The sequence below is a fragment of the Pomacea canaliculata genome, linkage group LG9 (assembly GCF_003073045.1).
Source record: "Pomacea canaliculata isolate SZHN2017 linkage group LG9, ASM307304v1, whole genome shotgun sequence".
Taxonomy (NCBI): Eukaryota; Metazoa; Mollusca; class Gastropoda; order Architaenioglossa; family Ampullariidae; genus Pomacea; species Pomacea canaliculata.
The window spans coordinates 26,179,619-26,205,572 of NC_037598.1; the positions used below are offsets into that span (position 1 = coordinate 26,179,619).

At 41.6% G+C, this 25,954-nt stretch overlaps 2 protein-coding genes across 3 annotated transcripts; both read left to right on the forward strand.

The window, feature by feature from the left end:
- The first annotated feature begins 20 nt into the window (after positions 1-20).
- LOC112572508 lies at positions 21-13,835 on the forward strand. 2 transcript variants are annotated; one of them, XM_025252218.1, is made up of 2 exons: positions 21-134; positions 3,029-13,835. In XM_025252218.1, exon 2 carries the CDS (start codon positions 3,243-3,245, stop codon positions 5,013-5,015), a length of 1,773 nt encoding a protein of 590 aa, XP_025108003.1. In that variant the 5' UTR covers positions 21-134; positions 3,029-3,242; the 3' UTR covers positions 5,016-13,835. The 2 variants fall into 2 exon arrangements, with proteins under 2 accessions (XP_025108003.1, XP_025108004.1); XM_025252219.1 differs by having other exon boundaries at positions 58-134; positions 3,034-13,835.
- A 5,028-nt stretch (positions 13,836-18,863) lies between these two features.
- Positions 18,864-25,512, forward strand: LOC112572577. Its single transcript, XM_025252316.1, has 6 exons — positions 18,864-19,248; positions 20,114-20,165; positions 21,098-21,163; positions 21,710-21,820; positions 22,098-22,949; positions 24,096-25,512. The coding sequence occupies exons 1-6, from the start codon at positions 19,099-19,101 to the stop codon at positions 24,371-24,373; spliced, it is 1,509 nt and encodes a 502-aa protein (XP_025108101.1). The 5' UTR covers positions 18,864-19,098; the 3' UTR covers positions 24,374-25,512.
- The last annotated feature ends 442 nt before the right edge of the window (positions 25,513-25,954 follow it).

A 25,954-nucleotide genomic window follows, 5' to 3' on the forward strand; every position in this document is an offset into this window, starting at 1 on the left:
TCAAATTTCGGCACCAAGATGGCGGCTAATGAAATGCACCTGCGCATGACCGACAACACGGAATTGTGGGATCAAAGAGCACCTTCCCAAGATGGCTGCTTTCGTCAAACTTATACATTTCGCCGACTTACAAAGTAAGATAAAAAAAAGAGGGACATATTTATAATGTTATTTATTTTCATAACTATGATTTCAAGCATGTGGTGAAAACTATGTTGAAGCTAACTTTAGACCTTCAACTGTCGTAAATATTTTTGCTGTGTATTTGAAGGAATGTCTTAACTAAGTTGTTGCTGCATGGCTTATAAACTTTTTTAAGTAACTTATTGGGACCTTTCAGTCTTATATTGATTAAATCTTATATCCTTCCCTAGGTGAATATTTCATTATAGAATAATCAAATTGTGAATATAAACTTGAAATTTCGACTGATTCTTTTTAGAAGTAAAGTCTATGACAACGTAGACAACTAGTAATAGTATGACATACGAAATCGCCAGCAGTTTGCACGACGATGAAATGGTATTCATTTAGCCCATGAGGAGAGTCGGAAGACGGACAGTTTTGAATGTATAACATATACAGACTTTGTTTATTGTTATCAATTTAATAGCACCTTGCTTTCATTGTCTTATTTGGTCACATTTTAATTTTTTTATCTGTTCAGTAATACCTTGGTTAACGAACACAAACCGTTCCTGGAAGGTGGTCGTTAACTAAACAAATTTCCCCATAAGAAATAAAGAAATTATTGTCTTTTGGTTCCCAGTCCCAATTTTATCCTATTAACATTAATAAAATCACCTATCATGATTGGAAAGGCTAAATATGAGTAAATAAATTTAAAAACTAACAGCAGGGAGATAAAATAATAAATAAATAATTTTAAATAATACATGATCGTACTAATGCGTTTTGCAACACTAGCTCCTTTAATTACTTTCTTCTTTTTCAATATTGTCAAGATTGTTGACTTGGACATCTTGTATTCTGCTGCAAGGTCGGACACCCACTCCGTTTTCGTGCTTTGGAATGATTTCCTTTTTCAACTCAATCATAGGTCTTTGCCTCTTTACTTCACTTCCACTACTACTCCTTACTTTTTTTGGAGCCATTATGAAGGGTTATATATATAAATTCTTAAGGAAAGTTACAAAAACACTCGAATGTAGCTCAATAAATATCAGCAACTGACTAAAACGACGCCTGAACAGCGAGTGAGGCTTGGATCAGATCGGGTGACTTGAGGATGCTTGGCGTCGCTGTTGCTAACCAAATTTTTGTCGTTAACAAAGGCAAATTTTTAGGGAAATTTTCGGTGGTTATCCAAGTTGTACATTAACGAAAGTGTTAACCAAGGTTTCTCTGTATTTTGTTAGGTAGCTGTAGAGCAGGGGTGGGCAATTAATTTTCCCAAGGGGCCGGATGAGAAACTGGAATGGTTCTAGAGGGCCGGATGAGAAACTGGGATGGTTTTAGAGGGCCGGACTAATATAGTTAACTCAGTTTTACCCAATACTGTATATATAGTATATTTACTGGTGGGCGGCCAGCGGGCGGGCCGGTCAGAGACAGGGCCCGCGGGCCGGCGTTTGCCCAGGTCTGCTGTAGAGGGATGAATTTGCTTTAATGAAATTTGTTTTTGGCAATATGGAGAAAAGCATTTGTATTTCTAGTTATTCCCTTACCTTCAGTCAAAAGTCTCACTGAGACACACTGGAACTGGAATTGCAAACTGGAAATCTTAGCTTAAGAGTCATTGAAAATAATATGTGACCCTCCACAATGAAATGAGTCTTAAATCGGAAATTTGAGATTTGCCAAATTGCATATTTTTAAAAAGTACAGGTTCTGAACTTTCTTTTGATATAAAAGTTGTTCTTCTAGTCCTAACATTAAGTGAGCTATAAACATTTGATGTGTGAAAGTACAGTGACGGCCATTTTGAGAAAAGCAAGTTCAAAGATTAGCGCCAAGATTGCTGACCAGGTTTGTTTACACCTAAACTTTTGCAGACAAATCTTTTGATCGGTTAACATTTGAATCGTTCTTTAAAGAAGTTGAACATACAGATTCCGTTCTGGCAAGTTATAACACGATGGGGTTATGACAGGGAAACAACAGAGAAACAGTGTTTGAATTTCGTCTGAAATCGGTACGGATCGCTGTAGGGTACCTCAATTAAAAGGTATTTAAAGTCCATTTCTAACTTTTATTCTCACATAGCAGTGTATTTTCCTGATAGCTTAACAACCAAGGAATCCATTTTTAAAGAAAAGTCAAACTGCACAAAATTGACCCCTGTCACCTTTCGGGGCCTCTAGTTGTTTGAAAAAATACACAGTTGGTGATTAACACTAACATAATACTTTAAAACTAGAAAGGCAAATGAATCCATAAGAAACACGCTAGCACCACTAATTTGTCTTAGTCTGACAAAGCCTATGCAAACAACAGGTTTTGCTTAGCTGTACATTCTGTATCACATTTTACATAAAATTCATATTTAGCTTGGGGCTGGTACAGTGCAGGTGCAGTATAACATCTCTCTATTATGGGTTGAAGTATTTTGAAAATGTTTGTACAAAAATGCTGGTGTCATGATGTTCAGTTATTTGTTATTATATTCCCTTCATAACATATAGACGTGCCCATAAATCAGACATAAACACTACCACACTTACCTAGATATGTCAGCATCTTTATGTTCACCTTTGTTTAAATGAGAATACCCTGGTAACAATCCAAATAGACATAAGCCATCAATATTCAATTAACAGACTTCATTCATACATTTGTCCATGGAAGTGAAAGCATTTAAAAAATTTTTAGCATGATAACCCAGCCTATTCACCATTCTATTTATGTACCTAAAGTTACATCTAGTTCTTGCTTCATGACCCCAAGCAGTTAAACCACTTTATTAACCAAGTGCTGTTTCAGCTTTTGGGGATAATGGTAATTAGTACTACAATTTTAGTAACAAAAATATTGACTAAATGCACTCCCCCCCTCTTTCTTTTTGCAGTATAGGTCCATCTTCAGTAGCAGCTGCAGTGAAGAGAAGATCAATCATTAAACCAGGTAACTAGCCAGCTTTAACAGATGTTCCACTTCTCTTCTTCCAGTTTTTCAACAACTGAAGTGGAAAACAGTTTAGTATTTTAAATCTTTGCCAATACCCTGGGATATTTTTCATCCAATATTAACTGTTGTGTAGAAGATTCCAGAAAATTATCATCATGGCAGATGACCCAGGACACAAGGCCATGCTGTACTTTTTGGAAATTCTTATGTACAGCAATACACCCATGACCATCAGCCAGTTGGCTGGCCGCTTTGGCAGTCGAAACTTTTCGCAGGAAATGCGGCAAAGTGCTGGTGGAAATGAGGCAGGCCTTCGGAAGTTTCTGTTAAAATATCCATCCCTCTTCACTGTGAGTGGAAACCTGGTGAGTTTGAATGATGGAACAGCACCTCTTGGGGGGAACTTTCGTGAAAGCAGCCCAGCTTCTTCCTCAAACCACAGCCTTCCTGATGTTTCCACCGAGACGGAGGCTGTGCAGTACTTTCGAGCCAAGCTTTTGAAAAAGGGTGAGAAGTGGATGCCAGTGAAAAGCCTGGCAGGACACCTATCCCAAGCTTCCCCAGAAATTCGGGAATGTGTGGGACCACAGAACGAATTTCAGGCCTGGCTCATTCGGCATCCGCTTATTTTCGAGGTGAAGGATGACCTTGTGTGTCTCAAGGACAGCATTCGTGGCAATATGGCCGACTCCAGCTCTGACACTAGGGAAGAATTTTTACTTCCTGGCACAGATCGAGCAAATCTCCAGAGTCTTCCAATACAGCACACTCCAAAAATAAAGCGTCGACCAAAGTCTCTGGAGGTGCGGGAAGCAAGGCCCACCTTGTCGCAGGCCAAGGTGGCAGCAGCAGTAACTGCAAGTGGAAAGCCAGGGCCTATTACAATGACAGCCAATGAGTACAAGGCTGTTATGTTCATCAAAAGTGTCATTGACAAGAAAGGTGACATGAAAATTAACAGTCTGTCTGGCCACTTCTCTCAGGCCCCTGAGTCATTACGTAACACCATTGGTTGGAGCAAACCCGAGCTTGAGCGGTTTATTCAGTCACACAGCAACATTTTCACCATTTCTGAAGATGAAACAGTATCTGTGATAAAAAATACCCGGCTGAATGTCATAATCACTGGCAGCCGTCCACAAGCTCAAAATAAACCAACTGTGGTGAATCGAGAAGGAAAGATTTTTCATGTTGCCAAACTCTGGGGCATCATTGATTTGGGCAAACATGAACATGTTTTCATTGATCGTACTATTTTTGGGAAACACATTGATGATCTCAACAAGCTTTTAAAGGTTGGTGAAGTTGTTCGTTTTGATGCCATCCCAGCTCCCAAAGGGAGTAGAGCCAGATGGCGGGCTACTAAGGTGTGGAAGGAAAATGAGTCTATTGAAGACCTGATTGAGAAGGTGGCTGCTAAACTTGATTTGTCTCTTGATGGAATACCTCATGAACCAGACACACCCATGGGAAGCATGAATGAAGAAATTCGCAAGATCTACCCTGATCTGGATGATAGCTCTGAGCCAAACTCTGCTACAACTCCCCTGAACATTGGAGGTATCAACTACGCCTTTTCTGATGCAGCTCCAAGTGGGGCAGGTGTTGTGCCAGTGTGGAATTTTCACCATGCGGAGTTGGCAGGTATGAAAGACCCAGATGACATCTGCAATAGTGATGATGAAGAAGTCTTGCCACACCTCTCCATGGTAGCTGAACGACACATTATGAACCGTTCAGTGCTAACAGATAGTCCTCGTTCTTTACGGGATTCTGCATGTTCAAATGGTGGTGAGATTGCTCCCATGACCTTGTCACCAGTTAATGTAACAGCCTGTAGGAAAAAAATGGTCACTGTATCATGTCAGACCATTGTTACTGGTGAGATTTTGGCTACACAATTATTTCATGAGGACATAAGCGTTTAGATAGATCTTTGAACTTGGACATTTACCTCTAAATTGGTGCCATCTTATTTTAGAGCTAAAAGTTGCTGCTTGATTTTTGTACCTCTAAAATAATCTCTGTGTTTTACTGAGCCATCCTGTCTTTCTTTTACACTCACACACAGAAAATAGGAATTGGTGCAATTTTAATAAATCTGTTTTTGCTTAACTCCCTCTTCCACTACCTAAAACACCATACCAGTTGGCGTTTTAATTTTTGAATTATAGTAACTCGTAGCTGTACCTCCCATGTAACCTGTTAGTTTTGGTGTGTTTTGTGTAATCTGTAGCTGTCCTCTACACCTGGTGTGTGACAATTTCTCCAGAAATATTGTTCAACTTTGTAGCAATCACAAGAAAGGTTTTGCTTTGTAGTTGTGTGGCAAGTTTGAAAGGCTAGTGAAAACAAAAGTAGAGTACCTGTTATTTCAAGCACTGGAGGCTTATTGCCGTGTGTAGTTGCTGTTGCTGACCTGTTTGGCTGTACCTTCATATTATTGCTCAGACAGATGTGTTCCTTGACTTTTCAGCTATGTCATTGTAATGTTTCAACAAACTGCTGAAACTGGCCTTGACATTTTGTTGTACTGTCACATTGTGGATGTGATTTACTCCTATTTATCATGAAATAAGATATTTTGTTTTTAGTGTAATATTAGAGTTGAATTTTACTGAAGAATCAGTTTACGTTCATTTACATGGTGCACTTTAAGGGCTAGACCTTGCACTCCATATATATTGCAGACATTTAAAAAAAAATTACATGAAAGAAAGGCCTTTAATGTTTAAGTTTAAAGGTATGTAACTACTTATAAGTGAGTCATTTAGTGTGCCAAAGATATGGTTCGTCAAAGCATCAGTGGTAACTGGTACATTGTTATGCAGACAAGTACATGCAGGGCTTCTGCTTACGCAAAAAAATTACGTACAGTACTCATTAAAAGTTCGGAGGACCCCTTCAATTTTCGTTAATGGGGTCCCCTTCAAATTTGGGCGAAGAACAGGGGCCCCTTAAAAATCTGAAGAAGGGGTCCCTGGGACCCCAAAGAATTTAGCCTTAGCAGAAGCCCTGATATGTAATATTTTTATATAAATTATAAGACAATAATTAGTATAATACTCAAAATCTCATCAGGTGGAAAAACTATGTAAAGCTTTCGAGCTGTAGCATTAAAATACTTGTGGTTACTGGGTTGTTTTGGTCTTTTGTTTTTGGAATCACTTTTGAGGCCCACATAGATAAAGTGAAGAAATGAGAAAAAGAAAAGTAACCCATATAGTAGGGAGGAAGGGAAAGAAAAGTCTTGTCCCTTTGTTTTGAAGTGTAATGACATTCGCTTGCTCTCAGTTTGTGATATTAAATGTAAATTGTCTGAAATTTGTGATTTCAAAGCAGTTTTAAAAGCTAATATTGACTAGCTAATGTGTTCCATAGTAATTTAGATATGATTAAGATAAAGAACTACCGTTACCTGATTTTATTATTACCTGTTAAAATTTTTAACTGAAAAACCATAAACTTTGAAAGCCTATGAATTTTAGACATGCATGCTTTCAGCTTTAAAATATTGCTTTGTCTGAGTGGCTTTAGTTTGTATTTGTAATTTAGTATCTAAGTTTTATAGCGCATATTTCATTCATTTGTACCTGGTACTGGTTGTTGAGGGAAATGCAGGGATAGATGCAAGAGCTGACAGGGTGTACTGCTCAAACCTATCTTGTGTGATGGTGAACAGGTCCTGTACAGGACAACCAGTCCAGTCTTTGACATTTGTGAGCCAGCGAAAGTTGTAGCATTATTATACTGATGGAGGGAGGTTTTTTGCATAAGTTTCGAACACTTTATCTGGTTAATCAATCTTTATTGTTGTCTGTATGAAGCACAAAACAGAAATTTGGCTCAGACAAGAACACTTACAAATGAAGACAACACAGATAAGTTGATTATACATATATAAAAACATGCGTGCACATATCTGCGCACGTACATCTCAAAAACAAAATGCTAAAAATGAAAGATTGATTACTAAGTGTTGATAACACAATTTTATAAAGATGGCAACCAAGATTATAAGGAATTGTTTAAGGGTGTGCTGCTGTCAGGGTAGTTTACCCTAAGGCAGTTTTAACTGACAAATCAGGGTAGAATGCACAGATGTAAATGCCATGCTATGAACATCCTTTGAGAATAGCAGGTTGCATGCAGGAGGAAACCTAGTGAGCAGTGTGTTATTGAGTGAACACTCAAGTGATTGCAAGGTTAGATTTCTTGTGGTCTTTGGGTAACGATGGGGTTGATGTTGAGTGATAAAAATTGGTCTATAGGACCCAGAGATGGTGGTGGTGATGAAGTAATAACAATAATAATAACACCGCCATAGTAATAAAGCACCTCTTCACAGTGTAGGGAACTCAATGCAGTTTGCGAAAGAGAATACCACAAAAGACATCAAATGAGAGACTTAAGATAGATATCTGTGTGGAATGAAAGGATGTTGGTCTGTACTCTAGATGTGCAAGTACATAGCAAATTGTCAACATTTTAGGAGGGGTTTTCGGTGGTACTTTGGCACAGATAGTTTTAATGGTTAGTGTATTTTGATTTCTTTTACTTTGGAGAGAATGCAAAGCTGACCAGATAAAAGATACTGATAAAGAAGATGACTAATTGGATCCAAATTGTATGCATAGGAGTTGCACTCATGATTATAATTCACAACAGGACTATTTCTTGTTAACAAAATCTTTTGCGTAGTTCTTTCTAAGAATAATTCCTTAACCTTTAAAATTAAACGTTTAAAAATATGTCAACTAGTTATTTACTTTTATGTATGATAAACCTTAAGTAGTTGAAGTAGAATCTACTTTTCTCCTCCCCTTATTTAGATGGCCATGTGAGGGTGAAACATAGTTTGTACCTGGGTAATATACTGATTTTCCTAGAAATGGTTCATGGTTGTTGACAATTTTGTTATGCAAATGTATTGCCTTTCATCATATGCAAATGTGTTCAGCATCATATGCATCTCTAAGTTAGGTTGCTATATTGTAGCACTCATTTAAGGGTCATGCCCTTGTTGGGAACAGTTTTCGAAGGCATTTGATGTACATGCTAATAGCTATGGTTAAGAACTTTGGCTTTGACTTGCTAGCCTTATGGTGAGAAATGATTTGAATGTTTGCTAGGAACTTGGGTTTTCACTTAAGTAAATTAAAAAAATTGAAATGTGATATGACTTTTGACTCTTCAAACTAAAATATATGAATGTTCTTTAAAATGCAAGGGACTTTTAGACCATCAATTAAAATTATTAAGTTTACAGTCGCTTAGATACATTTTTGGGCTTGTAATGAGCAGTTGCAGGAAATATATACTTCGGTCTACTTAAAGTAATATCACCTTGATCTTGATCCCTGATTTCAAGAAACTGTATTAATTATAAGTGTTATGGGTTGTTTTGTAAAATTGTCGCCGATGTTTTATAACCAGCATTGAAGAAACATCAGCTTTTGTATGTTTGGTTTATGACAAAATCTTGCATGCTGAAAACTCTATTCTAAACTACAATTTTCTCAGACTTAAATTTATTCACCTTTTGTAAGACCCCTTGGGAGATTTTAATTTTTTCCTAAGTGATTTACAAACATTTGTGCAAATTGTTAATGGAAACACTGTATTTAGTATCCTAATATTTTTTCCCTGTGTGTGACATTATGTCCATGATGTTAAAGATGATACACTTTTGTAAACTGATATTAGTGCTAACAAGTAAATTGTTTAATTAGAACAATTAATCATTTTACTCTTCTAATTTAGTTTTTGCTCATCCTCAGAATGAGTGTAGTTTTCTGACTACATGTATTTGTTAGAGAGATTTGTAAAGAGAAAGTCATTGAGGTTAAATATTTATTGAATGTAAACATATACTTGGTATTGAAGATATAATTGGTGATATCTAGTGTGAAAGTTCTCTTCCAGTCAAAGGTTTTTTTTCCCTTCTCTCTGGCCTTGTATCTATAAATAGATTTCTTTCGAGTCATCCTTTATACCTTGGCTTCTGAATATGGAGAAAAATCATTAGCCAGTGACATCTGTTCATTCATCTATTAAATTGTAAGGTTCTGCTTTTCCAAGCAGTCATCTGTGCAAAGAACACATTTTAAAAGTTTTTAAAAGGGTACTGAATCATTAATTTTTGCATAAAGTTTCATTTAGTCATTTTATGTATTTGCTTACAAATTGATACTTTCTGAATAAAACAAGTACAGACAGAAGGAAACAGAATGTGAAGCCTACACTAGCTGACAAGAACATTAAATACAATTTACTGATTTATATTTTCAGTGATTCAGTGGCAGGGTTATCAACTTGCTAATAATAGCACACCAGTGTTAGATTGGATTATTTCTGTAATCAACAAACAAATCTGTTAGCTGTATCAAAACTGTAGACTTTTTAAATGTTTATCTCACATTTTGCATCAAGACTTACAAGAATCATAATTTGACAAGAATTACAGGTTTAAGTCTCCTCACATTAGATTTTTTTTTTTTTTTACATAAATCTTCCACAAAAAACTGAATGACCTGTGCTGCCCACGCTCTTTCCTTTTACCTGAGGCTTGGTTTAGGGCAGCGGTTCTCAACCTGTGGGGCGCGCCCCGACGTGCTTACAAGGGGGTCGCGAAGGTGGTCATTTTTTTAACGTTTCTTATAACGCTATTAGTGAAATTAGCTTACATTGCTGGCTAACGGGGGCGCGCGGACGTACCTTTGTCAGGGGGGCGTCACTGGTAAAAGGTTGAGAACCGCTGGTTTAGGGAGATTACAGAAAGCTAGAGGTGATGCTACAACAGCCTTGTCTCTGCCTATGTATATAAATTGAGTTGTCATCAGTGTCCAAGATTTGTAACGTAGTATTGTTAGATTCATTTCAGATCTTTGTTTTGAAATAGCAAAAAACTTGTTTTAGTATGATATCCCAGTGAATGCCAAGGCTCTTCAGGGCTTCTGCTTACACAAAAAATTGCGTACAGTACGCATTAAAAGTTCGGAGGACCCCTTCAATTTTCGTCAATGGAGTCCCCTCCAAAGTTGGGCAAAGAACAGGGACCCTTTAAAAATCTGAAGAAGGGGTCCCTGGGACCCCAAAGAATTTAGCCTTAGCAGAAGCCCTACTCTTATTAAAATAAATCATTTAACAATAAAAATAAATAAACCTGCTATAAAGGGAAATGCATTAAATAAATTGTGCAAAACTGAAATAACCTGATACCATTGTTAAACATTACAAGAATAAAAATTATTTTGAATTTAACTCCATTTATTTATTCACACATCAAACTATGCATTTAAACCATAAAATGAGTTTATTATTGATGCCTTTTTGAAGGATGGCACAGTGCTGGTGAGAAACAAAGAAGAAAAAGATACTGCAAGAATTGAATAAACTTCTCAGATATGTTGAATGTGAGCGCTTCTCAAGGCTAATGCCATGGCTTGTAATTTTGTTGATGTGCTTCAAGCACATACTATAAAACACGACTACGTTATATGATTCCTCTGTATGCTTCAGTGTTAGTTGCAAAATGCTGAAGCTGTTTACTGTGCCAGTAATGGTGCCAAATATTGTTTTCTGGGTACATGTATATTGGCTGTCATGAAATATCCTGAAGCATGATCAGGACTGGTAAAAAGGAGCTTGCTTGTTGAGATGAAGTTTGCCTTTTGAACAGTGTGGCTTATCTGTAGATGTCCTCTTTATAATGGGATCATGGCCTGAAAATGAATTTTCACTGACCCTGAGCTGTATACTTAAGGGCTATTAAATATTGCTTGTATTTTTGGCATGTTTTCGCTTTTTCATACAAGCATTTAATGGTCTGTATTATTGTATAATAGCCCTCACAGAGCATAGCCACTGTACTCAACCATGATTAAATGTACAGTCTAACTGCTGTTAATGCATGTAAGACAAAGTTATCTTTTGATATTATTTGATACTCATAGAAGTAAGAATGTTATTGAAATTTTGGTGTTTATCAGCTTTATAGGGTGTGGTTTGTGAAATGTGCTTGAGACAAAGGTAGTTACTAATAGGTTTTGTTCATATTTTGTAGATCTGCTGGGTGTTTTTGTGCCCTGCTTATTGTACATAAGCCATGAGTGACCTATAAAATATTGTCAGCATTAATTTTGAGGACAATGTATGCATCCCTCATTTTTTCTTTACTGTGACAATTTTTTGCCAAATGGTAGTGATAGTTTAACTAAAGAAAGATAAAAATGATTTTGTGTGTTAAAATTTATACTAGAAAAAGTAAAGTGGAAGATGTGATATGCTAGAGAAAGTTTTGCAAAGATGTGTTGCAAAGGCATGATAAAGACTGAACTAGAATTTATGTGTTGGAAGCATTCAGGTACTGGCACAATGTTGTGTATTGTGATGATTCTTTTGCATAATACTTCAGTAACTTTCTTAACAGGTTTCATCAACAAACTAGTCATCATTTTTTTTTCTTTTATCATCATCATCACTAACATTGTCAGCACCACCACCATACCATCACCATCACTGTCACTTACATCTCACAATCATCACTGTTATCTCCCACCAGCATCACTAGTTGTATTTTTGTTTTTAATTTATTTGCAGTTTGAGCTATGATGTTATATATATGTGTGTGTACATCTATTCATGTGTGCTTGTGCGAGCAAAAGAAAGATGAAAAATTGTTGTGCTCCTTTTCTGTCATTTCTTAAAGTTTCATCAAGGCATGAACAAAGCTGGTTGATGTTATTTTGATGTACATATGCCTTAAACATTTTACTCTTTTGCTTTTTTTTTTTGGAGGTGGGGTGGGGGTGGGGGAGGAGCAACCTGACCTGAAGTTTGTGGAAACAACCTGACCTGAAGCTTGAATTAGCTGTCACCAATACCATTTTATGTCATTAGGTGTGTACAAGTTTGCTTTTGGATAGATTTAAAAAGTTTTAAAATATTTCAGCAGCAGCCATGCTCTTGTAGAATGTGTGTCTGTTCATACTTGCATGTGTGCATGTTCATATAGGCTAGATTGTTTTGGTTTTAATTAGAGACAGCATAAGTTGTCTTGCACAATGCAAGTATGCAGGCAGCATGATGAATGGATATTGAAGAGACATGGATAGATACCATTTTTTATGTGCTGTTTATGACTCACCTGAAGTAGCTAGATTGTAAAAACCTCTGGCAAGAATAGCATTCATTTTGTAGCTGCAGGGATTTTAATAAAGTGTTTGTAGCATGTACTGTTGAAGGAGTTACTTCCTACACTGTAAGCATTCTGGTTTGCCAAGGGAGTTGCTAGACATTGATGAGGGTGAAGTAATAAAATGATGGGTGGAGTAATAGCTCGCAGTAGACAGCCTCTTCCTCTCAGTTGTTGTCTGAGAATTGGATTGCTTGGATTTCTTTTCATTGAGAGTTGCATTTCATTCATCTCTTGTTAACTGCTACTTAACAAATTGATTTTCACCTTGGAAACAGTCATAATTGTATATAAATGAGTCATTTCATTTAATAAAAAATTAAAATCATGATACTGAGTATGATACCCCAGCCTAAGCCAGGCTTATTGTAGTTTACAGAGAAGATGAATTTAAAACTAGGCAACAGCAAATATAAAAGATAAAATGCTAATACATTATAATATGGATTGTAATACAAGGATGTTGTCATTTTGGAGCAGATGTGTCCTCCAATACTTAATATGTAGTATAAAGTTACTTAAAATAATTTTTTTTCTTTCTGAAAAGGTTGGTGCAAGTGTAGTAGTACTTTTGTAGCTTGCAGGCAATATGGACTATATTTACACAAAGACATTATATTTAAGTAATAATACAACCACCAAGAATTTTTTTTGGGGGTAGAAACTTTACTTATGGAATACAAGGTCTATTTATAATATGCATATTTAAAATGTCAATTAAAAATTTGAATATAGTATAGTTATCTAGATATATGGCTACAATCTTGGCTAGAATGCTAGAGAAAAAGGTATGATTCTTGACAAATTCAGATACTTTAAGGTGGCAAAGGTAACACATTCTTTGATATTGTATTAACCTAAAGGTATAAAGATGTATTTCTGCAGTACATGCTTGTCATAAATACCATCAGCTGCTTCTGCCATTGCATTGGCTGCACATTTTGAGGCATCAGTATTTATGTGTTGACGTCAGGTCAGTCCTGCTCTAGTTGAAATCATGACAGATTTCCAGCACTCTCTCACTGTGTTATGTTGGTTTGATATATATATCATCCTCACTGTGTGATTATTTTTGCATATACATAAGTACATGCATGACAGAGTGTGTGACTGCCTCCCTCCTAAATCATGAGAGTGAATTTGGAAGTATGGTGACTGACGTGCAGGTAATAGTAAGCTTTTGATGGAGGATTTGAGCTGTGTGGCTCTAAAGGACAAAGGTCAACTTTTACTGCTGGTGATAATTGAGGCCATGTCTTCCTCCAGCCACTCTTTACTGCCAAAAACCTCTGTTGATGTTTTGTATGACACTTATTGTACACAACAGTATCTTTGTACAATCACTAGCATGTTTATTAACTTAAATGCTATTCAGATGTGCAAATGACAGTTTAACACAGCAGGCAACCATCTTTCTGCAACGCAAACTTAGGCATGTTCATGTTTTGTAAAAAGCGTCCACCTTGGTGTCTTTTTCAAATACAGTGGCACTGTTTGAGCAGTGGACTTTGATGACTTGCTCTTCTTGCCTGAATAAACTGTCTGTACCGTAGTGTTGTTTCTTTCACATTTAATATTCATCAGTGTTTACACTCTACCAGGATGTGTCCCATATTTTAAAAGGCGTAAATGATTGAAATTATCTTAAAGAAGTGTGTTTTCGGTCATTCAAAGATACTAATTCCCCAAATCTGAGTTCTGTTCTTCTGATGCAGACCTCAGTGCCAGCAAGTTATAAATTGCAAGGTTTGAACATTAAATTTTTATGTGAGCTTTGGGAAAAGGTCCATACCTCATTTCATAATTTCATATGACTTTACAAAAAGTCTTTTTATTCATAACAAAGCCAAACATCTGCTCAGGCGTTTACTCTGCGCTTATAAATTTCAACCACGCAACACGTTCAAACGTTTGTCGAGATAGTAGCCATGCCAATACAAGGGAAGTAATCCAATATTTTAGCATGAACAGTGGTTACCTCCCTTACTCTGTTCTTGCAATCACTCGCGACCTCCTACTTCGCCGCTAGCAAGAACAAATTAACGAAGTAGATATACATATTTACAAAGAATGAAAACAATCGCCACAGAGTCATTTGGCGATCGCGTGAAGGTATTGAGAACTAGCTTTTTATCTTCGGAAAGGTTAGTTCCAAAAATTGTGTTGACATGGGTTATAAAGTATGGATGGCGTTCTGCTGTCGCCTACATTGTATACAACTAGGAGTGGAAAGACCCAAGCTCGCGAATGTCTGTCAGTGACCGGGACACTGAGATCCCAGGTTAGTTCAGCAACAAAGTAACCTTGAACTTTCTTCAGACAGGCGTCAACATCCACGTCGACATGTATGACGTAGGTGGTGTGGTTGTCGCTGTCTAATCTACTTTCTCGTCTCGTGTCTCTGGGGGCACGTCGATGGGTTGACGGCATATCGGCGAGCATAAGACGTTGGGTGCTGTTGTTTCTCGTTCCCTAGTTTCTTGACATTTCGCTGAAAAAGAATATACTATCTTTTCAACAAAAAACAAAAAAAATCCCAAACCACCCCATTGTATTCACCTTTCTTCCTTGACATCTTTTTTCCATTACCACTGCACGATTTGTTTTTCGTCATATTATTTCGGGATTTGAAGGCTTCATCAAAAAAGACCCGTCCGTACCCCGCTGACGGTTGATATTCTTTTTGGGAAATGCAGCGCCATCTAGAAAGGAAAGGAAAAAGCTTATCGATCTTTGCTTCATGCCGGGTGGGTGATCCGATGCACAGCAAGTACCCAGTCAGCCCCATATGTGGAAAGAAAACACCTTGCGATAGTGGGATCTGTAACTCATTACGGCTTATCTGAAAACTCGAAAAGGTTTTCACACGCCAGCCATCAGTCGGGCGGGATGGTCTGTTGGTGTGTGTGAACATATCTTGTGTCCGATAAACAAAACTAGACATCACGTAGCTCGCCGTCCTCACGTGCGGAGCCACTACTCAACCCCTTCCCCTTTCTACGTGGAAAAAAGAAGTCAAGTATTATGGGTAAAGTAATCAAATACCATGAGTACAAGCAGTCAGCCTCCTATTCCCCAGGTCCAAACGTAAACACACACTACAGACATCTTTTCTTGCCAAGCCCAGGCGCTGGTTACAGTGCTCGTGTTACAAATGCTTGTAACCGCACAATAGTTTCCACTTAGTCGAACGTTCTGCTAATTTCTTAGTCTTGGCTGCCACCCAACCATAATTACGAGACCGGGGTGTAGATTCAAGAAGGGAAATGTGCAGGTGTCTTTCATGTACAACACACGCTGACATATATGATGTACAAGAATACACACATGATTATACATTGACGACAGACCCACACCTGCACGTGAGTCTCCACTCGGGTTCACCTCATATCTAACACTCGCCGACTATCAGACGCTTTGACCAAAGTCAGTCCGGTGCCATGCTGGCCTGAATGCTGATTTCTGTAGCTGACTTTGGCCATAAGTCGTCGGCGCCTTAAATTTAAAAATAGTTGGGGTCGCCCTCAAAAGACTGTGAATATGTGGGTAGATGGAGGGTCACCCTCAGGAAAGACAAATATCTTCGGTCGGACACAATAGATGTAACTGGATGTCGTCCACTGCCGACTGTTGTGGATGTTGGGGTGGGGGGTGGGGTCGCCCACTCTGGATACTCAGGAGTGCAGTGTCGGCAGCAGGCGATGGGAGTCTGATGACTCGATGTCCAGATGATAAATGGAATTGGCGACTGCGCGAAACGTGACGCCAGACCATTTATCTCGTGCTGGACAGACATTATTATTAACGAGGGCGCATTGTTGAGGCAGGAAAGCCGACTACAGGTGCCTTGTTTATGGAGGCCTCCACCTACCCACCCCATTCCCACCCCATACCGGTCTAAGCCGGTTTGCTTGGCGACATGATGCTTTCCGTGTCAGGTGCCAATGAAGACTCACTCGCTCATCTCTTATTTATCTTATTTATCGCCAAGTCGATGAACCAGGTGCGAGAACACATGCTAATCAAAGCGCAGGCATGCAGGATGCGGTGCATGTTTAATGAGATGACACTGTGGGGATGAGGCCATAAAAACACTGAGGTCTACCCCTACCTCAGGGAGGGTGGTGGTGGTTGTCTGACACATTCCGTTGCTTTTTCCAAACCTTTATTCTTCTGTGGAGATGGCAGAGGCATGTTGACTAGTGAATGTTGCCGTCGAACAGGGCTTTCAACTCAGCAGCTCTTCTGAAGTGCCCATGCTTCAGAAAGGGACTGACACTTTGATGGAGCATTTTAAAACTGACCATCCGAGGTCTGTGGTCAGGAGGTAGCTAAGGAAGGGGACAGGCAGTGTAATCAGGGTTGGCATCGATATCGGCCTGTGGGTCGTGTGATGGAAACACCGCATTTACCTGTGAAGCCCTGCATTTACAACCTGACACCCGATGAGAAAACTACGCGAAAAATGATTACATTCAGCTTTGGCACCGAAGTCTTAAAAAAGACATCTACAGTGAAGGAAGCGCATTAAAATCTGCGACGAAAAAGAAAATACCGAGAAGAAAGTAAGGACACGCAGGTGTAAAACTGACGTGAAGCTCGCACCTTACAGAGTTTGCCATGAGACCCTAACCTTGCACCCAATAACCTCAAGCTGCACCTTGTGTCACGAAACTCACGTATTGAGTAAACTGTACAGAAGTTGATCTTCAAGATCGAAAAAATAAAAACCATCTCCTACATGGTTATCGTCTCTCTGCTTGTTGAACAGTGAACACATCAACAACTCGACAAGCGACCTGCCATGTATTTGCCAGCTGAGTTCACATTCTCCATCACATACCTTGTTTGTAGAAGCCTTTGTTGATTCTTTGATAAATCGTTTCTACTCTAACCAAGAGAACGAAAAAAAGTCTTTACTGAAATACTCACAGAGCACAAACAACAGACATCTCGCCCAGCTCATCTCATTATCAGATAACAAACAGCAGCTTATCTCAGCTGAGCGCAAAGAACAAGGGCGACATCTTTATTTCAACAGGGGACATTGCACACAGGATTTATATTTGTCCAAAGATTGATGCCATGTAATGTTCACACCTGCCGCCATTTATTTCCCACGAGGTTCACCTGCGTGACTCCTGACTGCGCGAACCGAAGGTCAGCAAAGCAGCGGGAGGGACGGGTAGTGCCTACCCGAGTCAAGCTCAGATTTTGATAATTAGTATTTGACAGTGAATTAAACTCACTTTGAAATTGATTTTGCACTCGGCTTTGCCTCTAGAACTCTGTCTGAAGCCTTATCATGACCTGCACAGCCACGTGACGTGAAGAACGAACACTCCCACCCCTCCATCTCGTCCCTCCCTACTGACAGCCATCCACTCTCCCTTCTCGGCACCCGACACCCACAGCAGCACCCACTGACCTGTGTCACGTGATTGTCTCTCGACGTCTTCAGCACCTGGAACGTTCTGCCACTAAGTGAACTCTGCAACACATCCTGCCCTCGTCATTAACGCTTCCTTCGTCATAAACACTTTGCAAAGGGTAAACAAACACTGATCTGAGACGTGCTGCTTACTTTGGTGTAAAATAAACCACTAGAAGTCTTGGTTCCTTCTCTCACACCTGTGTAAGACCGCTCTGAACCGGTTTTACTTGTTTTCTTCAGGTAAGAGCCTAGTGACGTCATTGGTAACAAACACAGCAAACAACAGCAAACATCGGCAAACACCGGGGCTGCTGTAGACTGTCTCAAGTTCCCAAACCAAGCTGAAGCGCAGCTTAGGAGGAGGAGGAGGAGGAGGTGGTGGTGGTATGGGGGAGGAGGGGCGAAGAGTGGAATAGCCTGCTGCTCAATCGTTTAAACATGATTGCTGATAAGTGCTTCAGAAAGGTTCTCGCAGCTTCCTGGCTTTGGCAGAGCTCACGACCTCACGTGCCGCTCTGTCCTCCACCAGTGTGGGTGAGCATGCGTGTGTGTGTGTTTGCTCGCTCCTTCGTTTGTTCGCTTGTAAATGTTGTTTACAAAAAGGCCTCTTGCCCTTTTTGATGTTTGTTTCTACTTTCCAAATTACCACCACAGTTTCCTCTTGTCACAGGTGAGCAGGTCTACCTGCTGGCGCCCGACACCTGTAATTACCAGGGCGTGCACGTGCTGATAGCAGTTATTTACAGGTAGCTGCCACGCACCTTGGGGAGCACTTCAGTTCTGCCACTGCCACGTTAACAGAATAAATGCATTTTAACGAGCGTTGAGATGACGGCGTGTGCGTGCGTGCGTGCGCGCGGTGGTGTGTGTGTATCCTCGGTGGAAGCTGGGATTTCTTCTGATTGTCTCACACCATATATTTGTCGTGTTGGTTTTGTCATGACAATCGCCTTTGTCTTCATTACTATGATTTGTTATCATCTCGCGCCAGAGACAGCAGTTGTCTTCTTGTTTTTGTCTCTCAGGATAAAGATGCTTCATTGTGTTTGGAAAACATGTATTAAAGTGGTTAGGCCGTGCTCCGCTAAAGACAGTATTTGTTCCTCTTTATCTTTCCCTTGATGATAGCTTTCATCGTCGTGCACGTAAGTTGCTATTAGCACCTGCATGTGTGAGGGGTCAGGGGTCATCAGCTATCACTCGTCTGCAGAGCGTGCTGTGGGCTGTGCAGTTCTCTCGGCACCAGGCTCTCTGTCATTACGGAGGGAGCATCCTAAGGCCGTGCACGCGAGGGGGGAGCAGGCTGAGTGAACAGCCGGTGAAAAGGTCCTTAGGGAGCGCCGCAGCCCTGCTGTCGGTTGTTGTGGAGGCGAGGATGTAGATGCAAGACGTCAAGAAATGTCCGTTGGTGTGGCTGGGCCTAACAGCTTCTCCCCCCGCCATGCGGCCAGCATCTGAGTCGTCGTCACGGCCTGGTGGCTCCGGGTGGGCGGCTGTCGTCTGCTGCCTGGCGCTGGTCCTGCCTCTCCTGGTAGGTGTCTCTGTCTCTCACTTTGTGAACTACGTTTGATGGTGAAGTCGCTCCATACTTTTCTGTGTCAGATTCATGCGCGTCCTAGTATAATACGTGTGTGCGTGTGCGTGTGTGTGAGAGAGAGAGCATCAACAAATATAACAGACGTGGGCGAGTACATTTTCCAACATGAATAACATAGATCTGCAAGCATCTGATTTCATTGATAAAATAACAGAAATGCGTGGGTATCGACTTCCACACTTACTCCACCCAAATATCAGGGAACTGCGAGTGAAGGTGTTGTTGATAGCGGACAGTGTCTGCTGAAAGTACAGTGACTGTAGGTAGCATGGTGTGTAAACAGGGTCTGCACCCAGTCACCCATAATATTCTACTCAACACCTTTATTTTTATGTCAGAATAACAACATACTCCCTCCGAGGTGTATTTTGAGATAGTGCTTGCATGACAGCTATTAATAATAAAAACATTTGTGTAGCGAGGTGGCAGCGCTGGGTGAGAGCGGGGTTCGGCTCCAGGAGTTTTTAAGTGTTTATTTTCATCAGTTCTCCGAGTCCTACAATACTTATACTCCGGCATGACGATCGACCTGAACTACAAGTGTATGAAGCAAATAGTTTCCTTTAGTGACCTCCCGCCTGTAATTATTTCTGTAATTGGCATTACATGTGTCACAGACTGTCCTAGTCCTGTCATGGTAGTTGTACTGCTACATAATGCAGATATACAGGTTCTTTGATACACACCAGTCTTTAACAAGTTAAGCATGGTTTGAATATCAAGCAGGAGGCCCGTTAATAGAAAGTTTCACGAGGACTGACTGCGAGTGACAGGTAAACAAACACTTGTCTAACTGCAGGTGCGAGCTGACAGCGGACTTGCAAGTGCGTGCCACGGCAAACCGTGTACAGGTAGGTTGCTACCATCTGCTACCTGTCATTTGCTTGTTGTCGTCTGCTTTATTATCACAATTTCGTTGTTATTTCATTTTCAACATGAAGTTTGTGTCGTCTGTAATATTGTCTGTAATGCTGTCCACAGCGTTTTTCTTTTTTGGTGTCGGCAACGAACTTGTCTCCTGTGAAATTGTACCACCATTATTTTTTTGTCAAAATTGTCGTTGTGTTGTCTATATATATATATAGTGAGGTCATGTTTGTAAACAGATACGACTAATTAATATATGGTCCAGCTGTCCCTGACTCAGGCCTTTACAATGTCTTGCCACACAGCCCCAACACCTGCTGTTGACCTGTGTGCGTGGTGACCTCTGTAGGTGTGTATCGAGACAAAGGACGGGAAGCATTCAATCTCATGTTGATACAGAGTACTTTGCACCCAGCATTACTCAGTCATTACAAACATTCGAAGTCCTACTAGGTCTCTAAACCCATTTCTCTTGCCCACTTCACTACACGTTTCATTCTGATGTAACTGCCGTGCAATCACTTGCATAAAAAATGAAAGCAAAGCAAATCTCCATGCAAATTATTTAATTTTTTGGTAAACAAAGTGTCCGGTCCGTATTTTTATCTGTGTACTCAGGGTCGCAGGCTTCAGAAGCTCCATCGACACACAGGGTTGCCAGTGTTTGCCCAGTGAAATGGCTTTCATGCCAACAGGAAGATGCATTGACATGACAATATTTCCCGAGCTCCGCCAGTTGCCAGCAGCGCTGCTGGATTATGCTTATTACACTCCACGATTATCATTTGAAATTCACTTTTTAGGATGCTTATTACATCTTTGCCATTTTTCCATCCCTTAAAAAAGATTTCATTTCCTTACTTGGGCTTTCCCATACAGACAGCTCGCCATATATCGCATTCTCTTTTATTTTCAGACGGAGAGGTCTTGGCAAGCCAGCAAGATGGCGCTGTGCAGTTCACAAGTTTTTCCACGTGCGTTGGTCAGTTTGCTAGCGGAAGAAAATGTGTTGCTGGGAAGGCAATGTTATGTATCCTGGCAGCACATTTTTGCTTTGTGACAGAAGCCATAGTTTTTAACCCATTACAAAAATTCCTTAACAGGTTTTCTCCACATTCCTTTCATTTGTCGCGAAGAAATCACGAGATCTCGCACCATTTCCACTTCGTAAGAAAGATGTTCATTTTGCTGTAATAATCTAAGACAACCCTTTGAAAGGTTAAAAAAAACCATCTTAAACATTTTTCATTACTTATCCTCCTCACAAGAAAGCGAATGCTTTATTAGAAAAAAGCTGGTTTCGCCCAGCAGCGCCGCGTCAACCACTGATTGCTGCTCAACATTTATGTTGGGGGGAGAGTGCAAGGGAGGAATAGTTCACTGTAGGTGGGTTTTACTGTACTTGAGTAGCAGCCTCAGTGTCTACACATAGTGAATGTGGTCATTACGACCGTTAGACGTTGCACCGCATGCCCTGGGTGCGTGCTGCGTGAGAGAACGTGAGTAACTCTGTGTGCACGTGCACAAGATGGCGACCCGGACTTCATCGTGGGCGTGCAAGGCATGCAGCAGCCGCTGTGTTTCCGCTTGGAGGGACAGCCTGGCCAGGTGATCAGACTTCTACAGGATCCGGACACAGGTGCGCTGTTCAAAAAGTAATCTTGTCTTTCAGTCTCAACCGACTAAAGATTTAATTAGTGTTTTTTCTTTCTCTGTCTCTCTACTCATATTTTTTGTTTGTCTTTCTAGCTCTTTGCCTTCCTGTCTGCTGATAGCATGTAGAGCATACGCTGAAGAAATTACCTGACGAATAAAGCTATGACCCTGACTGTTTGTGGTAATCTCCAGGTGTGATGGTCAATGTGTTTGTCGTAATCTCCAGGTGTGATGGTCAATGTGATTGTCGTAATCTCCAGGTGTGGTGGTCAATGCTCAAATCACACAGCCTGTACCCGGTTTGAAGAAGACGTACCTGGGAGCTGTTCTCATTTCAAGGCGGAATTTCCAGGTAGTGGCACGACTCGGCCACATCGCCGTGAACAGCTACAAGTTCTTGTGGGGGCCGACCTCGGCCCGCCTGGTGCACGGGCATCGTATTCTCATCGCCCCCACACTCATGGCCCTCACTCTACGTCACCGTAACGTCACGCTGGTGGTCAAGAGGCACATGCCCGAAGAGGACGTGAGTGACGCACAGATCTTCGACGCCAACGACGACAAAGATGATGACGATTATCACGATGACGTAGAAGAAAAGTTCACTGCGCCGAGTGACGTTCTTTCAGCTGCAAACGCCTCCTCCAATCGGGACAGTCTCCGCTACCGACGTCAGCGTCGCCAGGGTAACGTCCGGGGCGCAGCACCAAAAAACACAGGTCAAGGCAGAAAAAAGAGCACTGAAGGTCACAAAGGTCGTAGGGGTGGCAGAAAGGTCGGAGGGCGCAAGAGTCAGCAAGGACGACAAAAAAACAATGATGTCACTTCACCTGCTGCTGTCCCTGCTGTGAAGACGATGCCAACGACGATGAAACCCACTAGGACGAGGTCGAGAGCGACAGACAAGGACGCGATGGTGGCCTCCCCAGGACCGACGAAGACAGCGAGGAGTCGTCAGACACAGTCCACTCCAGCACCCAAGGGCAACAGGACTCAGTCACGTGACGCACAGCGACGATCTCTTGTTGGCCGCCAGCAGGACAACGTCGCCTATATGGGCTTCTACGTCACAGATGCACGCGACCTGTCACCGGATACACATGGGTTGCTGGGTAAGTTGCTAATCACGTGTATGGCTAGGTAAAGATTAGCTCCCCTGCTCGACAATTGGCAATAGCTCCAGAGTAGTCGTGACATCAGTAGTGGCGTTGACGTCACGAAAATGATGAGTAATTATAGTAGCGTTGACGTCATGCCAATAGTGATTGATTATAGTGGCGTTGACGTCATGACAAGATGAGTAATTCTAGTAACGTCAACATTACGCCAATAATGAGTAATTATAGTGGCGATGACGTCATGGCAATAATAACTTTTTAAAAATAGAAAATGTCCCTCTTGAAAGTGAGCAAAATGCGTTGTGCAGCACAAAACAAGGTGTTGTAACTAAAAATAGAAATACAGACTCAAAACGACAAGCTATATTGACTCAGAAGGAAAGCATAATTGCACTCGTAACAGTGTTAGAACATAGCAACAAACAACGCAGGCGACAACAACACACCATACAGGTGTAGGTGCGCGAGCTGACAGTTAACCCGAGGCACAAGAAGCTGAGTCTCAACACACGTTTGTATGCTTTCAACATTTAGTTTTTTGTTTCTTTGCGCGGTGTAGACACAATGAAAACCAGAGCAGAATGGTCTGAGTTACTCGCAGGACTGAGCCTGGGTGAGCACCACAGTAGTTGACAATGGCCCTGGAGCCTGGGTGAGCACCACAGTAGTTGACAATGGCCCTGGAGCCTGGGTGAGCACCACAGTAGTTGACAATGGCCCTGGAGCCTGGGTGAGCACCACAGTAGTTGACAATGGCCCTGGAGCCTGGGTGAGCACCACAGTAGTTGACAATGGCCCTGGAGCCAGACGCAGGGCGACACAAACACTCTTGTCATCATGAAGCAGCCTCGTTTACAAACACATCGGAAATCTCAACCACTGCCAGCTATCTGCACACCGCCTTATCTTCCTCAGAGCTTCATGAAAACTCAGAACATTTTGCGTGCCTTCAGGTTGTTCGTCCACGACTTTCAAACGTGACGGTTGGTCTAGAATTAATGTGGAAAACAGCGATTGCTGGTTATCTCTCCAGCCAAACACCATGGTGTTACGTAACAATAATTGGAAAATAACATGGACGATGACTATGTGTCCGAAGACTTGGTAACAGCTTACAGACGATCGTTATATATTTTTCAGGTCAGTTTCTGCACAAAACCGTCACAATCCAGCGAGTTCGCAGGAAAGCCGGTGGCAGGGTCAAGGCCATGCTCCTTGTGGGCACGTCACAGCGTCACGTGATAAAAGCTAGTCTGCGCACGCGCACAAACTTGGTGCTGAACTCAAGCAGCACGTGCTGGTGGGTCAAGGAGGGAGGTGACGGGGCTGTAGACGGCGACTACGACGACTACCTGGTCCCCACCTTGAGTTCTACTCACCCCCTCCCCTTGCCCCCACCACCTGACCCCTCCAAATGACGTCACTGGCCAGAAAACTTCCGCCTCACCTCAGGATTACCGGCCCTTGAGCACCCGCCAACCACCAGCAAACCCGCGGCACCGGGCTGTAGCTACAAGACCCATTCCACAGACTCCGAGCCTTGAGGGAGTCGCTGGAGTCGCCTGCCCCTCGCTCGCTCCAGTAGAGAGACTGCAGTCCCTGTGTCCCTGTCCTCCCGGTGTTGGCAGTACGACAGCTCCATTCCAGTTCTTTCCAGTTTCCCAAACATAGAGGGCGGCTTTTGCATGCTGGCACTGTTCCGGGTGGCTTGGGATAGCGTCTTGGGGTACATGTGTTGACCCAAAGGTCAAATATACAGAGTTTAGCGACAGGTACCCCATCACAGCGGCTGACAGATGTCAATGAGCAGTACTGCGTCAGTTGTCAAGAATTTCTAAACCTATCCTAAGAAAGATTTTTCCAGATCTTTAATATATAGCTGTACAAGGGGTACGATCTCTTCAAAGTGTAATATTCTTTATAGAAACAGCATTTTTCAGAATATTTATCAAAAGCAAACAATTATTTTTCAAGTTATTCAAAACACTCTTCCATCACCTCCCACGCGACGGTGCCACGTGATCATGCGTCGTGAGCTGTCGGTAGTCAATAACCTGTGGAAGTTTTCTGGCCCTTGACCTTTGCACTTACAGTGTGTGGACGTGTAATATGTTGTTGTTGTTGTTTAGGTGGTGATGTGTGTTAGTGTGAACGTGTAATGGGCTGCTCTGCTCTAGGTGATATTGAGAATGCCGATGCTGAATGTTTCATGCTTCATGGTTCCAGTGAGGTCTCAGACTATCCCATGTCTTAGAGTTATCTCCCTTACTCACGGCAGGTGTCGGTATTGTGCATTATTTTGACAATAATTCTGTGTGCATTTTGTTGCCAAACTAATTTAAATTGTATATAATCTTGTTGACACTTTGGTCACGTAGCCAACCAATGATTACTATTTATCAGTTTTGTTACATCCTTTCAACCTTTCAAGTCCTTCGTCATCGCTTTCCGCCAACAGCCGCCGTGACGTGACCTCATTCAGTCTGTAACAAACACTGATGTCTGGCACTCCAACACAGTCTTACACACTTGTACACAATAAACGTGACGAACTGTCCAATCAAAGTGTTGCTGTCTTGACCTCACCGCGTGCTCATCATCCAGGTGTGACAATGACGACACATGTCCTGACGTCAGCCACGTCTTGCTGACGTCATCGTCCCCACTCTGCTTCCCCGACCTCGCACGTGCAGCTGTGGTTGACCCCGGGACTTGCCCAGACGTGGCCAGGTATCGACTGTCAGAATGTAGGGTCTGGGGGAGCAAGCACCGAGGTGGCGAGGGCCTCGTTGTGCGCCATCAAGTAGTCACACTAAGTCACACTAGTCCTGATAGAGGGCGCCAGCGTGCGGAGCATCAGACGATAAATTGCCGACGTCTGTACTTTCTGGGTCGTGGGGTTGTCTCCATCAAACACACTTTGATTGCAATACATAATCATCAGTGGCAAGGCCCTGAACTCTGGGTGATGGATCGACCTGGGTGAGGGGGGCGCTTGG

Coding starts and splice junctions, on each gene's coding strand:
- LOC112572508 (XM_025252218.1), top strand. CDS start 3,243: ATGGCAGATGACCCAGGACACAAGGCCATGCTGTACTTTTTGGAAATT.
- LOC112572577 (XM_025252316.1), top strand. CDS start 19,099: ATGCAAGACGTCAAGAAATGTCCGTTGGTGTGGCTGGGCCTAACAGCT. Junction 20,166..21,097: donor CCACGGCAAACCGTGTACAG/GTAGGTTGCTAC, acceptor TTTTATTTTCAG/ACGGAGAGGTCTTGGCAAGC. Junction 21,164..21,709: donor AAGTTTTTCCACGTGCGTTG/GTCAGTTTGCTA, acceptor CACGTGCACAAG/ATGGCGACCCGGACTTCATC.